Source organism: Heteronotia binoei, chromosome 16 (assembly GCF_032191835.1).
Source record: "Heteronotia binoei isolate CCM8104 ecotype False Entrance Well chromosome 16, APGP_CSIRO_Hbin_v1, whole genome shotgun sequence".
Lineage (NCBI taxonomy): Eukaryota > Metazoa > Chordata > Lepidosauria > Squamata > Gekkonidae > Heteronotia > Heteronotia binoei.
Genome location: NC_083238.1, coordinates 31,556,988 through 31,573,814, shown reverse-complemented (window position 1 = coordinate 31,573,814; position 16,827 = coordinate 31,556,988). Strand labels below are relative to the sequence as shown.

The 16,827-nt window shown below is 43.0% G+C and overlaps 1 protein-coding gene across 1 annotated transcript in view; it reads right to left on the bottom strand.

Moving 5' to 3' along the window:
• The window catches only part of HAT1 (histone acetyltransferase 1), a 29,433-nt gene that overhangs the window by 1,291 nt on the left and 11,315 nt on the right, over positions 1-16,827 (bottom strand). Inside the window, exons 5-10 of the mRNA XM_060256950.1 lie at positions 9,725-9,904; positions 9,400-9,521; positions 8,787-8,891; positions 8,373-8,479; positions 3,520-3,671; positions 1,716-1,832 (exon numbers count right to left, since the gene is read on the bottom strand). Of these exons, the coding sequence (XP_060112933.1) occupies positions 1,716-1,832; positions 3,520-3,671; positions 8,373-8,479; positions 8,787-8,891; positions 9,400-9,521; positions 9,725-9,904 (783 nt within the window). The remainder of the gene's footprint in view (positions 1-1,715; positions 1,833-3,519; positions 3,672-8,372; positions 8,480-8,786; positions 8,892-9,399; positions 9,522-9,724; positions 9,905-16,827) is intronic.

Genomic DNA, 16,827 nt, shown 5'->3' with positions numbered 1-16,827 from the left:
TTAACCAACAGTTTCTGAGTGTAATTTTCTAGTGAAAATTAGCTTCTGCTCTCAGTTACTGGTTGGGACCAAAGTGCTGCACAGAGCATCCATTATATGCACAGGGATTCCGAGCTTCCCTCTTCTGACAACAGCTCTCCATTCTCTAAACTCCACAGCAGCACCCAGTGTGGCATGTGAAGGACTACAGCAAGATCAGGAGTGGGGGAATCAGTCCATGTTCCCAGTGTCCCAACCTGCATAAGCCTCTCCATATCATGGCTAGGTTGTATCTGAACCCTTTTTCTTCTCTGAACAGAAACAATAAACTTCATGGCAAGATAAATTTCCTTCTGTCCTGTCCACATGAGCCCTGCAAGAAGGATGGCATCTTGCCAGTTTGGTGTAGTGGTTAAGTGTGTGGGCTGTTATCTGGGAGAACCGGGTTTGATTCCCCACTCCTCCACTTGCACCTGCTGGAATGGCCTTGGGTCAGCCATAGCTATCACAGGAGTTGTCCTTGAAAGGGCAGCTGCTGTGAGAGCCCTCTCAGTCTCATCCACCTCACAAGTATCTGTTGTGGGGGGAGAAGATATAGGAGACTGTAAGCCGCTCTGAGACTCTGATTCAAAGAGAAGGGTGAGGTATAAATCTGCAGTCGTCGTCTTCTTTCTAAATGCACACACTATATCATGCTGCTGTTAATACTCGGAGATGAATGCCACAAGGAGCACAAGACCAGAAATTGGATCCTGATTCTGTGCAGTCTGAGCACTCCATACTTTCATTTCTGGTTTATCATGAAGTTTACAGCAATGGTTGTCTGCTATTTTATCCCAAACTCATAAGCAGGACACTGAGCTGGATCCAGACTTAAATTTTCCATTAGCATGATGGGACTTCCCTTCCTCTCCTTTCCCACAGATCTCCACAAAATGTTGCCATAGTGGAATGAGGGACCCTAAGAAACAACAAGATTGAGTTCTACAGCAGGACAAGGGAATCGGAGGAAATTACTAGTTTAGATTAGATCCAGCCCTATTTATTTATCAGACTTCTATGCTGCTCAGGGCGGTATACAATAATTTAAAGGAACATTTTAAAATTCAGACCTACTAAAGCACTAAAAACCAAACAGTATCACAGAATCCAAAGAGCCCCGTGGCGCAAAGTGGTAAGCTGCCGTATTGCAGTGCAAGCTCTGCTCATGACCTGAGTTCGATCCCGGCAGAAGCTGGGTTCAGATAGCTGACTCCATGTCGACTCAGCCTTCCATCCTTCTGAGGTAGGTAAAATGAGTACCCAGCTTGCTGGGGGGAAAGTGTAGATGACTGGGGAAGGCAATGGCAAACCACCCCGTAAAAAGTCTGCTGTGAAAACATCATGAAGCGATGTCACCCCAGAGTCGGAAATGACTGGTGCTTGCACAGGGAACTCTCTTTACCTTTTTATCACAGAATCCTACATGGCACCATAGTGCACAAATTCCTGACCCCCATTGATAACGGCGTGTGTGAAAGGCACAACTGATAAAACCACTGCTGTTAAAAAAAAAGGTTGCTATCCTCAACTATATGCCTGGCAGGCCCTGTGGAATTCTAATAAGTCCTGCAGGGCCCAGATATAATTTGACAGAAAGTTCCACCAGGTCAGAGCCAGGGCTGAAAAAGCCCTGGATATAAAGGTAATAAATATACATGTCTGGACATAAACTGCATATCAAAGTAAAAAGGCACCTTGTAAGGACCCATCAGTCTTCTTTTTATATCCAGTCTGTAACTTCTAGACTCCTCTGCATTAGCCATGTCTGTTGCACGCAACCGGAGGATTTCATAAACGCGTCTTGTATGTTGCTAAGACAAGAGAAACATTATTCAGAGGCTTACAACTGTTTCCCACTCTTTATATTGAGAGAGCTCCCACTTAACTTTGCCCTTGTAAACTCCAGCATGACTAACTTTTCTCTCAGGCTATTGTTCTTTTACAGTTGTGCTCAGGGCTTTTTTTTGTAAAAGCCCAGCAGGAGTTATTTGCATGTTAGGCCACACCCCCTGACATCACCATTGTTTCACATAGGGCTTTTTTATAGGAAAAAGCCTAGCACAGACTCATTTGCATGTTAGGCCACATACCCCTGGCACCAAGCCAGCTGGAACTGTGTTCTTGCTCAAAAAAAGCCCTGGCTGTGCTGTTAAATATTTTATTTAATTGTGCTGGATAGTCATCCCATGGGCCCCAGTTCAGAGACCTCCAAAGAGGTGGGGTAACAAAAGACTTGATAGTGGAAACTGTCCAAAGCAGATTCAATTCCCAATGCAACCCAGGCTTTCTATCACACCCACCCACCCAATAGCACAATGTCGCTGTGGAGATTTCCTAGCATGTTTTAGCCAACAGGCCAAACAGAAGGAAACACACCCCATTTCCATTGACTGAGACTGCAAAAGTCCTTCAAAGCACCAAGCGTTACTTGGCTCCACAGCAGATACCCTTCAACTGCTGTTCCAGTTACAGAGGCCTATTACTTTCTCAGTGCACCAGCATAGTGCACTACTAAGGAGGCAGGGAGGAGAAAGAACTCCGACTTGTTTCTAGATGGAGAAAACCGTAAGTCTTTTTTATTATTTAACTTCACACTTTAAACCTCAGTAGCCATTATGAACAAATGGCACTGAACAGAGCAGCTTTAATCAATTTGAAAACTACGTTTGTTCTTGGTCCTTTTTTTTTTTCCTAGGAATGCAGTACGTTTACACTGACTGGCAGTTCTGGTCTCATGTCTTCCAGGGGCATAGCCAGAAATGTTTGGATGCTGGGGCAGGGAGGGCCGCCTTGACCCCTCACCTCCACCCAGGGCTGTAGAGCAACCTCTCGACACGCTGCCATAACATAACAAGTGACCCTTCCCCTATCTGTTCTTTCTAAGGTGTTTTTGCTGTCCACATATTCTCTAATAGTCTCAAAATGATCTTCCTTGAAAACTATTGCCCTACATTCCCAAACACTTTACTGAATTCTTTACCCATGAGTGGTGGCTTGATGCAAAGGATTATGTATACTACCAACCAAGGGGAGGGACAGTGGTTCCGTGGTAGAGCATCTGCTTGGGAAGCAGAAGGTCCCAGGTTCAATCCCTGGCATCTCCAAAAAAGGGTCCAGGCAAATAGGTGTGAAAAACCTCAGCTGGAGACCCTGGAGAGCCGCTGCCAGTCTGAGAAGACAATACTGACTTTGATGGACCGAGGGTCTGATTCAGTATAAGGCAGCTTAATATGTTCAACACTCAGCTCATCTAATCAGCTGATGCCAAAGCCAAAAGACAGCTTAAACTTGCCTAGTCATGGATCAAGATTGAGCAGTGAGGATTCATAAAAACCCAGGGGTGTCTTCTACAACCACAGTCTGGATCCCAAGGAACTAGTTACAGTCCCTTTGGGATTCTGCCCTCTTCACAGAAATTTGTTCTGTTTATGGATACTTTTGAACAGTTGTTGCTAGACACAAACTACCCATGTAAGTGTGAGTTTTCACATCATGTACCTTATTTACTTTCAGCTTTTGCTGAGCGTCTGTTACCATCTCCTGACTGAAGCCTTGCTTGAGCTTCTCTGGGGAAAAGCAAGGCAGATCTTGGCAAAGCTTCACTAGCACAAAATCTCGTAGTTTCACGTAACTTTCAGACGGGTCTTCAGCTAGAAGAACAAAGTATCAGCATCTTGAATATGGATTTTTTTTCCTTTTCAAGCAACATGAGACTCAAGTCTCCTAAAATACCAATGTTTCCATGCAGTAAATATTTTTAAGGTTTTTACAAGAATAGAAAAATGTACTTTAACACAATAAATTGTATTTACTCAAATCTAAACCACTGAAATCTATATAGGATTGCATAGTGTGCTGCTGTAAAGCTAGTTTACACCTCTTGGCCATCAGTCTTCCAGAAGCTAGCTTTCTTGAGGCAGTTTTTCATTTTCTAGTTGCAACATTCACACCTGTAGTGCTTTCTGCCTTCCAAAAGCTTTGACCCAACATAACACAAATCTGAAGATTAATTTCCTCAGTGGGATTTGAGCACCCTTCCCTCTTCTTTTCACTTTAGAGACACAACATAAAGAAGTCAAAATAAGAGCCATTTGCTGTAGTAACACTGAAAGCTTTCCACTGATTCAATGGGCTTTGAGCATTGCAGTCTTTAACAGCTACACTTCAGCTTAGCAAATGGGGAGTGTTCCACAAGCTGCATACTAATGAACCATCCCTGATCTGCGTTTATAGTCTGTGGTGTTCCTGGTTTCCCCTTTCCTCTTAAATTCATAAGCTTCCTTTAATAAAATTAGATAGTCTTAAAACACCTGAACAAATATTTAATTACAAATTCTAGGAAAAATATCAACTGGGACTTGAAATTCTTAGAGAATTAAAGTAAGCCATTATTAGAAAAAAATATTCCAGGTGTTTGTTACACATGTAGCTGCCTCATACTGAGTCAGACCACTGGCCTACCAGACTCAGTATTGTCCTACTCTGACTGGCAGCAGCTATCTAGCATCTTAGATAGAGGTCTTTTGCAACACCTGCTACCTGTTCCTTTTAGCTGGAGATGCCAGACATTTATTTATTTATTACTTTTGTTTTCTAGAGCCCCATGGTGCAGAGTATTAAAGTTGTAGTACTGCAGTCCTAAGCTCTGCTCATGAGCTGAGTTCGATCCCTGGCGGAAGCTGGGTTTTCAGGTAGCCGGCTCAAGGTTGACTCAGCCTTCCAATCCTTCCAAGGTCGGTAAAATGAGTACCCAGCTTGCTGGGGGGGAAGTGTAGATGACTGGAGAAGACAATGGCAAACCACCCTGTAAAAAGTCTGCTGTAAAAACGTTGTGAAAGCAACGTCATCCCAGAGTCGGAAACGACTGATGCTTGAACAGGGGACCTTTTTTTTAGTTTTCTATCCTGCCTTCTCCGCAAGCAGACTCAGGGAGGCTAACAGTCAGTTCAAAAACAATTTATAATTATAGTTTAAAACAGTAAAATAACAATTAAAATACATTTTATGGCGCTGCTTGAAACTTCAGTATAGGCGGGATTGTAGCTTTCTTTCTTCTAACAGTGATCCTGTAATGGTCGTAATTCCTAGCTCAGCAGTGTAGGGTGGCAGACATTGAACATTGGGCATTCGATGAAATTGCTGAGCAGTCGGGTTAAAACAGATAAAAGGAAGTACTTCTTCACCCAAAGGATGATTAACATGTGGAATCCACTGCCACAGGAGGTGGTGGTGGCTACAAGTATAGCCCGCTTCAAGAGGAGGTTAGATAAAAATATGGAGCAGAGGTCCATCAGTGGCTATTAGCCACAGTGTGACACAGAGTGTTGGACTGGATGGGCCACTAGCCTGATCCAACATGGCTTCTCTTATGTTCTTATGAACCTGGAACCTTCTGCATGCCAAGCAGATGCTCCGCCGCTTAGCCATATTTATATACTGTAAAAGTTTAGCTATCCAGCACTCATGGGGAAAGAGAATTGCCGGGAAATGAAGTATGGAGGCTACTCAAGCTTATTTCTCAGACCTGCCTCCACCCAGAAGAACCCACAGCAACCAGATCCCACCCGACTGATCGCTATGCAGACAACCCTCACACCTTCCCACTAAAGCTATCCTATGCAGCTGGCAGACAAGCAGGCCAGCTGCCCAGGACCTGGCTTCTGAGAGCTCAAGGCAGGCTGGGGGGGGCGGGGGGCGGGGGGGAGGCACGTAAGAATGACATCAGCTGTCAGCACCAGCTGTCAGAAGTTCAGCTCTGACTAGAGGCGTCCAGCTGGCCAGCAGGGAGGTAGGAGTACATTTACCCCAAGATACAGGGCATGACAACTGATGCAGGGGAGTTTGCCCTCTTAGCAGTGCTTATTACTCTGAATGCAGGCTTATCATTTCTGAAGCTACAAATTGCTTACATAGATGCAGCAGTCTTGCTGGCTACAACAGGGACTGAGCAGGTAAGTCTGCTGTATATCTGGAGCAGAAAAACAAGGAGAAACAGCAAAGGGAAGCCACCTTAGTGGAGCAATAAGCATGCTAGTATAAAGTCTCCACTGCACACCAAGACGGATCCTATAACTCTCTTCCACTTTCTTTCACGGGAGAAAAACTTCTTGCACTGAACTTTTTTCAGATAAAGAAAACTTGGTAGAAAGGAATCATAGGATCCAACACTTCATACGTACTGTTTCTTTCCCACAGGTCTGACCATGGCCAACAGGTAAAGCATTTTTATTTATCCAGAAGGAAGAGTGTCTGAAGCAGTTTACAGGAAGTGCCTCCAGTTGTAATCAATGGGCTGAATCCAACCATTCATGAATAGTTTGTGAAAGTGATCTCTGCCACCTTTCCTTCCCCAATGCAGCCATTTGCATCCTCCAAAAAGTTGCCCTGGAGGGCATGCAGACCCTTGGGAATGAAGAAATTAGCAACAATAGCCTCATGCCAGAGTTCAGGACACAAAGGTACAATTACTGACAATACAGGAACAACTTTTTGGAGAATGTAGTGGAAGGAAAATTCCATCCCTTTATTTTAAGAGTAACAGAAACGTACATGAATCAGAATTGCAGATTAATAATAAGTTTCTCTTATGTGAATATAGGAATGCTTCAAGTAATAAATTCATAAAAAAAGATTAACCACTTCAGACTGCCTCTACACCAACAACTATTTTATAAATCTCATTATCTTAGTAGATCTGACTCAGTTTGATGCTCCCTTTACATAGCTAACATAACTTTCAATGCCATCTCACTTTCATAATTTCCTATCCCCCTTGTTTCTGCCCAGCACAATTTCCCCTAACAGCAGCAATGAGAAATGGATGAAAGAGAAATTCATTCTCTCCTTACCTTTCAAGCTCCCTGTTGAAAACAGCATGTTCCCTGGCAGATTCTACAGGGCAATTTAAAATCTGTTTCAGAGTAGTTCTACTGAAAAACACACACACCATGCTCTGTGCACTGATGCAGAGAGGCCTGCTGTCCATCACTGTATGGCCTAGCTCCATTTCAATGTGCCATCACAGGAGAGACGATGTAAAATGCAGACAGAATAATCTGCTTACAGACTTGTACGGACAGAGTTTTGTCCATAGTCACCTATTCACATCAATATGTTTATATTACTTGTTTTGTAGATGCTGGAAAGCATCTGGAAATTCCATGGGTCTTATTTGTTGGACTGAACTTTGAGCAGCAGAAAGAGAAGCATCTAGCACGCAGGGGATGAGTAAACAAACCATGTGACTTAGCTCCACAGCAGAACAGGGGCTTTTTATACCCACCCAACTCCAAACTGCAAGCAGCCTTTGCAATTCAGAGTTCAAAACAGTTTGAGAGATAATGCAAAGTGCTGCTGCTGAAAGAAAATTGTACTCTTGGCCACATGCAAACTTTGTTGGTTGCACAAAGGAGCTCTGAAGATTGTGGCCATTAAGATTTTATTAGTAGTGAAATGTATGATATGTATCCTCACAGTACATCTAGCATCTTATTCCCTACTCGTTCAGATTGCCTTTCCCTGGAATGTAGCCTTTCCCCCCATGATTTCTGAATAATAAGGAAATAAATGGACTTCCCGCCTCTACGGTTAAAATGCTGTTGGAAAAGACCTACGTGTCATCACTCCAGAACTCCTCAAAATACACTAGTACTATGTACCTACGGAGTTTCAGAGGTAGTGTCCAAAGAACTAGATGCATCATAAATCTAAGCAAAAGTTGACACCTAGGACTCCTAAAAACTCAAGGGTTAAGCCCGTTGCTTATTTCCAACTCGATATTCTGCCTTTTCTTCAAAAGCCCACACTATACCATTCTAGAGTAGCCTTTTACCATCTCACTGCTGATTCAGATAGTTGTTTTTTAACCTACTTTTCAAGTTCATGCTATGTGGGTTTCCATACATTTCATCTGTGGAGTCAAAGAGAATGCTGCATACAGTCCTGGTGTTTATGAAAACTATTTCCCCCCCACACACACACATAATCAGTATGTTTTCTGATTTAGTGCTTTGCAGAAGCAAGCTCTGCAAAGAGTTTCAGAAACCTAATCTCTTGTCAAATCAGCTGCGCAACAACAAAAAAAGGCCAATTAACTGGTAATCCTTTCGTGCCAGGGATTGAATTTCCATAGTGTATTGCTCTCAGTAAGGAAAGGATTTGAAGAATTACATTATATGCAGTTCTGCTATAAAGAAGGGTAGTATTAACCCTGACCTTGTCTTAAATCAGTCTTTGAAAGATCATTTAATTCTGACAGATGAATTCAAAAAGTTATGGCATTGACGGTCAGCAAGAGAACAAAGTTTCTCATAAATTAATTCCCATCTCCGATGAAGGACTCATTCCCTTACCTGTTATATCAAGCACTGTAGGGGATGACATGTAGTATCTATGAACTGTCTCTAAAAGCTGAGCCCCGTGACCTTCCCCTTGAAACGGAGGCAATATCAACATTTGGCTGCAGAAAGAACAAGGGGAGAAAGTTTACAGAAAAAGAATTATAGCTACTTTGAAAGCAAGACCCTTTACTGAGACTTGCTTACAATTACTTACTAGTATCTCCCCCCACCCAAAAAAAGCCAATATATTCCACTATAGTTCTGAGCTCCCTTTCCTAGTTTTTATGCAAACAAACAAATGCTAAGCCAGACAAAAAACTTACATTTTTTTTTAAAAAACACACAAATTAACATCAAGGATTGGGAACTTCCAACAGTTTTCTCGCCCGAAATAAAAGGCAAGGCACGTGTTACGTTGCCAATTACCTTACACGTGGCCGGGTTTTGTCTGGGTACACATAGTAATTATAGACTGTCATATAGCCTACGGTCGCAAAGAGCGTCGCTCCATCCTTATTATACTTCTCAAATCTGCAGATAAAACAGAAAGCCAAGCAGGTCAATTACAGTCGCGCTCCCATGCAGTGTCCATTTTCTTTTCCATTCTCTGACTGAATTTTCAGTGTCAGCAAGCTACCCTGTGAGGGCCCAATGGGTACACCTGCTATGTTCTGAATGTACAATTCACTTAATTGGTGTGCAGCAACTTGGATAAATCAGACCTCTTTACAGCACTTCAGCGCACTTGCCTATTATAAAGATGAATAGGTGGCAAGTAAAAGAAAACACAGGCAAAGCTCATTTTACTGTTTAAGCCCCACATTCAGGGCTCCAATGGACAACAGTATTTAATTTGGCTCTATTCTCAAAAGGCCTCGCAAAGCATAATGGGCGCAAACTCCAGCCCGATAAACAATAGTTTTCCTTTTCCTGGGAAAAAATATCGTTATACTGTCCCAAATAATTGGCCAGCCACAATTAAAAATGCAGCCTTTTGTAGAGGTAATAAGGTCCGCTGTTGCTTTAGAACTGTACTTACACTAGAAAGTAGTTCCATCTCTCGTCATCCACGTCAATAAAGCTAGCTGTTTCAATAAACCACATCAAGAAGGTCTGAAGCCTTTCATGATATTCTCGAAAGCCCGGACATGTCATGTCAGCCTAGGGAAAAGCCAGGAGAAGTCAGGTGAAAGGAAAGACAGTGGAACATGACATTTCTATGGGAAAGGATTTAAACACTAAAGTGACTTTTGGAACTATAAATATTTTTCATGTAGTGCAAGCAACCACAGAGAGATCAGTGAAACTAAGGTACAAGGAAAACTGTCATTTGATGTCAACGAGGCTTTGTGGCTTTTTTTTACCTTATATATCTGATAAGTTATGTCTTCACCAGCTTCTCTGTTGTGCACGGAATATGTATGTAATAATATTCCAAACGGCCTGAAGTTCACATCCTTTTCCAACAGACACACAAAGTCATCTATGCTTCTGTTAAAACCCAGTGGAATAATTTCTCTAATTTTACTTTCTATGTCATCTGCCTGAAAGCCAAGAGGAGAAATTACAATGGAAAGGTTTTTTTTAGAAGTCCACAGAAGATTTATGTATACACGTTAGTTTTTTTCTGGGATTAGAAAGGGGACATTTCTACTATTCACATGTAATGATATGTTTACACTTTTTGCTTCTTGACGCAAGGCAGCCTCAACTTCCCAGTGTAGAACAAAAACAAAAAGTTCTAGACCCTGCAGTCCTCGGCCTCAGTGCTGGATGCACCATTGTGGTCCTCGCCAGAGTTCCGTGCAAGGCCCAACTGCCGTCCCCTCTTCTTCAAACCTGCCCTTCAAAGTCAGCCACCAGAAATACATTATGAAGACATTTTGGCTTCCCCAGTTTCCAAGCTGTGCTGAAGGAAGCGGTCTGCTCCCTTCCCAAAGGAGTGGGGGATGGAAACGAGAGAAGCACCTGACCATTCAAATCACCACTGGCGCCTGGGAGGACCACACATACATGACAGGCTGTGGGCTGTTTGTTAGTTGTCTTCCACAGAGAGGAAGGCAGAACAGAGGCTAAAATATACACAGCCAGGCAGACGCTTAAAGATTATTTCAATAGAAGCGAAAATATTAGTTCAATGAATTAAAAGTAATGCTGGCATCAGGAGGATAATTTTTCTGATTCACTTATGATGCTTTCCCATTAACTGCTTCTCACTGCGTTTTTTTACTTTTTTAAAATGGATTTTTTTTCACCATCATGCCCCCCCCCCACCCCCGCAATCAAGTAAGTGAAATGTTCATGACAGTGGTTGGATTCTAACCATGTGTGCTGCTAGCTGTGTGTGTGTGTGTGACTGAACCTCCTCTCATTGAAGAACTCACGTCGAGGGTCCCAGTATTGCCCCTGGGCTTTCTCAATCCTCATAGCCATCATTTCACGGCACACAGGAGGAAGGCGGGGGAAAGGGGACATTTCTACCCATGACGCGACTCTGCTCATATTAGAAAGGATCCAACCCAATATTCCCCCAAACCTGCCCTCTCCAACCAACCGTGCCCAGTGTCTCTATGGTGACAAACCATGGAGTGGAGAGAAAGTTGCAGATGCAGATTAGATACTTTCATTTTAAGGGTTCCGTGGTGCAGAGTGTTAAAGCTGCAGTACTGCAGTCCTAAGCTCTGCTCATGACCTGAGTTTGATCCCCAGCGGAAGCTAGGTTTTCAGGTAGCCGGCTCGAAGTTGACTCAGCCTTCCATCCTTCTGAGGTCGGTAAAATGAGTACCCAACTTGCTGGGGGGGAAGTGTAGATGACTGGGGAAGGCAATGGCAAACCACCCCATAACAAGTCTGCCGTGAAAACATTGTGAAAGCAATGACTGGTGCTTGCACAGGGGACCTTTCCTTGTGCGCCAATATTACCTGGGCCGACACCTAACTATCCTATACATACTAAACGCAATTATGATTCTCATACTGTTCTGCTAAGAGGGTGCAAGAGTCTTGAAAACTCAGGGAGTACTGAACTACCCTTAATATCTATCATTCAACACGGAGCTGTTTAGCAAATAATCCTATGATTTTTTCCCTGAGTATACTGGACACAATCCCACATTCTGAGCCAAGCAACAGCACCCCCTCAAAAGGAGGGCTTTTAGATAACTAATTGGCAGTGCCAGCATAAAGAACAACTTCCCCCACCTGTATATGAAAGCCAGAATACAAGAATCCAAATGTATAAGTGCCAAGGAAAATATAGAATGGTGGTTCTGAGCCAAAAATACTCTAACCATTAAGGGGGGGGGGAGGATGGACCACATTAAGATACAAGAAAAAAGGCTCACACGACTAATTGTTCAGTCTTAATTTAACCAAAGGATGGGGAAATTAAACACATGCATTTCACCACCAAAACTGAATCAAGATTAAAATTAGCCTTGTTAAAGAGCTGTAGTGAATGTTACAGACTATCAGCTGAGCAGACAGCATAATCCTTTTCAGGCCCCCGAAAGACCACTTGATTGAATACATTTACTACTTCTCTTTAACCATGAATATTTGATGAAGTTTCACAATAACGTATTGCTGCTTCTCACCAGGCAATAAAACTTAATGAATTGGTCTCAACTTAACAAAACCCTAACCCCCCTCCATACAACCCCTAAAAAGCCTGACATTACATTCATCAAAATGAGCTTACGTTTTATTCAAGCCTCCAGCTTGAACAATGAGCCCAGGTTTTTACTTAATGGAGTTTGCCGTGAGTTCAGCTGTAATGTTTGTATTGTATCTATTTCCATAAGGACTGACACAAGAACACTTTGTGTTAACTTACTGAGCAGCTCTTTCACACCGTTTACATGCATGAGGAGTATTAATTCTAAACAAGACCCTTGCTACTTAGCATTCAAAACAGGGAAATTAAGACGCTTAGGACAAAATACACTACAAAAGGCTAATACAACATACTCCTAATTCTGTCCTTTCAACTGTTCTCCCCCCCCCCCCCCACATACCCCACCCAGTAGAAGCAATGCACCTGCAAATGAATAATACTTTACCATTAGCTATATTTTTGGGATGTAGAACATGGATGGCATTCAGCCCAAGCACACTTCATCCTTAAATGCTTTGCAGCTACCAATGTTCATATTTAATCAGCTTTATTTTCCTAGAGACATTACCGAGTTGCTGTATATGCCTTCACAAGGCTTGTTTTAGAGCCTACTTTAAGAACTTTCATTTCTCAAGCAAGTGCATTATTTAGGATGGTTTTTTCTATTTTGTCTAATATTAGCACATACATTTTTGCTTTCTGCTACTGATTAAGCCAGTTTGAATAATAATTGATGTTATTATATCGTAATAAAGTTTAAGAACATACAATATGCTCACAGCTATATAACTCTGCCAAATAAATTACGTTTAAATTATCAACCACTTCCAACTAGGAATCTCAAAGCGTGGTTCTGCTTAGTTAAGCACAATAAAAAGCCACCTATACAATAAAAATAAAAACAAAGTCAGTACAATAAAAAAAGAAGTCAATACACTTACTCCTTCATTGCCCTATCCTATCTTATTGATATAAGTCAGGGTGGCCACAAACTGCAGTTCAGGAGCCACATGTGGCTTTTTCACAAATATGGTGTGGCTCTCGAAGTCCCCACCACCTCATTGGCCTGGAGAAGGTATTTGTCTCTTTAAATCACTTCTCCAATACCAGCCAGCAGCTTGGAGAATGCATTTAAAGTTAAAGCTACTTTCTTTCCACCTCTCCCTCCTCCCATCTATTTGCTTTCTTTCCTCCCTCCCTCCTGGCTCTCAAACATCTGACATTTATTCTATGTTAAGCAAGTTTGGCCACCCTGACTAAGTCAAAGGTCCTTTGAAAAAGGCAGGACTTCAAACCCATCTGGAAGGTCTTTAGGGAAGTAGCCATTCTCAGCTCCTAAGGAAAGAAGTTCTGGAGTGTGAGGAAACAGACATAAAAAGATGTAAAGCAGGAGTTAATGAAGATGTTTGCCCTGAACTGTACGGCCTAGGCAAGCACAGTCTCATCAGATTTGCCATGGTCTCAGATGGGAAACCAAGGAAGTCCAGAAGTTGGCAATGGCAAACCACCTTTGAACGTCTATTGCCTTGAAAACCCTATGTGTTGCCCATGTTGACTATCACTTGACAGCATCCCCCAATTGAGATGTTCATTATTTGTCCCTTTTGTTGATTGACCACTGCCTATTATGACATTTATGCAAATAACCCTTTTCTATGAACTTTCATAAGATGAAATATCTATTTCTTGCATGGGTATAGATATCTTTGGAAGTTTGAAAGAAACAAGATTCTTTAAGAGCCAGATTGGAGAGTGGGAGACAGAGATCTAAGCGTGCCAGAGGCAAAAGGGATCCTATTCTCACCGATGTATTCTGGTCTGTCTGCACTTCATTCCTCTTTAGCAGTTCTCAATTGAGAGGTGGCACAGTTTACATGAAAACTATAAACTCTGGCCCTTCCTTTAATAAATGACTGCTGGAAATGATTCACAACAGGAAGGGAGAGACATTCTGCCTCATGCGTTTACTCAGTACTATGTTTCTCCCAAGGTAGAGAACCTCCCTCTTAAGCTGTACTTGAGAAAGATCCAACTCACATTAAGTCCTGTTTCTAGGAACTGGGGTAGATAAAACAAGAAAATCTAGGAGAGCCAGTTTGGTGTAGTGGTTAATTGTGCGGGCTCTTATCTGGGAGAACTGGGTTTGATTCCCCACTCCTCCACTTGCACCTGCTAGCATGGCCTTGGGTCAGCCATAGCTCTGGCAGAGGTTGTCCTTCAAAGGGCAGCTGCTGTGAGAGCCCTCTCCAGCCCCACCCACCTCACAGGGTGTCTGTTGTGGGGGAGGAAGGTAAAGGAGATTGTAAGCTACTGAGACTCTTCAGAATGGAGGGCGGGATATAATCCAATATCTTCATAAGGGGAAAAAAACCAAGAAAAGAACAAATAGCACACCATTTTCACCTGGTCTCCACTAGAAGCAGCTGATCAGATGCAGTTTAAGAGGTGAAGGAGGCCATCGCCTTCAACCCTAGTGTAGCTTTTAAGTACAATAAGCCAATTAGCCAAGCAGTAGCAGAAGTACAGTGGCCCCATGGCACAGAGTGGTAGTACTGCAGTCCGAACTCTATGCTCGCAACCTGAGTTTGATCCGCTTGCTGGGGGTAAAGCGTAGATGACTGGGGAAGGCAATGGCAAACCATCCCATAAAAAGTCTGCCAAGAAAACATTGTGATGCGATGACACCCCAGGGTTGGAAACAACTGATACTTGGGGACTACCTTTACCTTTACTAGAAGCACAGTGAGAATGAGGGAGCTGGTTGAACCAATAAGGAATGAAGTAGGGACCAAGGAACTGAGAGGATCACAACAATCAGTTCCTGCAAACAATGCCACACGGTGATTGTTAGACCTAACTTTTTAACTTTGAAATGGTTATCGGACACTTGACATCTAACGTCCTCGACTTCATGCTTTTCCTCTTTGTAGGCAAGTTACCACAACGTACTGCAAGCAATCTAAATAAAACACTTTCACGCACAAGTAGCTTAACTCTTCGATATAATCTTTCTTCGAAAACTGCATTAACAGCAGCTAATGAAGCTGACTTTAACAACCAGCTTCCGCTCTGCAGTTCATTTAGCCTATGAGAATCTGATTCTACTGTTCAGTGCATTTTGACAGTTATGTCAGCTGCTGCTTTTCTGGACTCATTCTGTGAACTGTCAACTTCTTTCGTATCATGACTGTTATCCCAAGAATAATCAGTTCTACCATTTAAGAAGTTAACTAGAATCACACTACTGGGCACATGACATTCCTAATTATACAGAATAACCAAACACCACCAGACTGGCTTATTTGACCATTTGTTCTGATTCCAAAACACTGGGAGAACTCTGTGCAATGTGGCACTGCTTTCATGATCTGTGTCTTGCTTATGTATTCTGAAGCTATATATAGTACATCTAAGAGCCTGCTATCTGGTGCCAGGTACTTTAGAGCAGGGGTCCCCAACCTCTGGGCCGTGGACTGGTACCAGTCCACGGCCTGTTAGCAACCGGGCCGTGAGTTGTATAATTATTTCATTATATATTACAATGTAGTGATAAGAATAAGACACTGGATTTATATCCTGCCCTCCACTCCAAATTTCAGAGTCTCAGAGCAGCTCACAATCTCCTTTATCTTCCTTTCCCTCAACAGACACCCTGTGAAGTGGACAGGGCTGAGAGAGCTCTCCCCAGAAGCCACCCTTTTAAAGACAACTCTGCGAGAGCTATGGCTAACCCAAGGCCATTTCAGCAGCTGCAAGTGTTGGAGTGGGGAATCAAACCCGGTTCCCCCAGATAAGAGTCTGCACACTTAACCACCACACCAAACTAATAGAAATAAAGTGCTAAATTATATCATCCCGAAACCATCCCCACCCCACCCGCTCCCCGGTCTGTGGAAAAATTGTCTTCCACAAAACCGGTCCCTGGTGCCAAAAAGGTTGGGGACTGCTGTTTTAGAGAAGCTTTAAGAGCCTTTAGAGAACAGAGGTGACAAAACAAAAAGTGCCTTGAATCTTGCACATTCTAAAGAGAAGTTTGATGGGCTTTGGATGAAGTATCTGAATCATCAGGCCACACTGCATTTTTTTATGCTTCTCCATCAAATATGTCTCTCTCTCTCTCTCGGCTTGGCTTCGCGAACGAAGATTTAAGAAGGGTGCAGTAGTCCACGTCTGCTGCAGGCTCGCTGGTGGCTGACAAGACCAATGCAGGACAGGCAGGTCTGGCCACAGTGGCTGCAAAGAAAAGTCTGATTTAGGGTTGGTGCTGTAGCAGTGCGATTCTTCCTCAATCTCCTGTTGTCCTCAAGACCAGCTATGCGTGCGTTCTCAAAGGAAGAGACAGCCTGGTGGATGGTGTGCCTCCATGCTTTGCGATCTGAGGCTAGGTCAGACCACTGGTGATGGTTGATGCGACAGGTGCCAAGGGATTTCTTCAAGGAGTCCTTGTACCTCTTCTTTGGTGCCCCTCTATTTCGATGGCCGGTGGAGAGTTCGCCATACAGGGCAATCTTGGGAAGGCGGTGGTTTTCCATCCTAGAAATATGCCCTAGAAATATACATCAAATATGTACACACTTTCAAAATCTATACTTGTGGGTGGTCTTCTGGTTGATCTGTTGCTTTTAGAAAGGCTCACATGGAAACGCATTTGGCCACGACACAGAAAAAGGAAGTGGAGGAGGAACAATGGCCAGGTAAGGATTATTCCAGGATAGTTTTCTGTGCTACAAGAGCACAGAAAGGTTAGAACCTCCCCCTCCCTGGCACTTGGGAAGTACTTCACCATTAAATCAAGAGTTATTCATTGAGTCATACAGCTCAAGACTAGGCAAATTGTTATGGGCTGAAAGA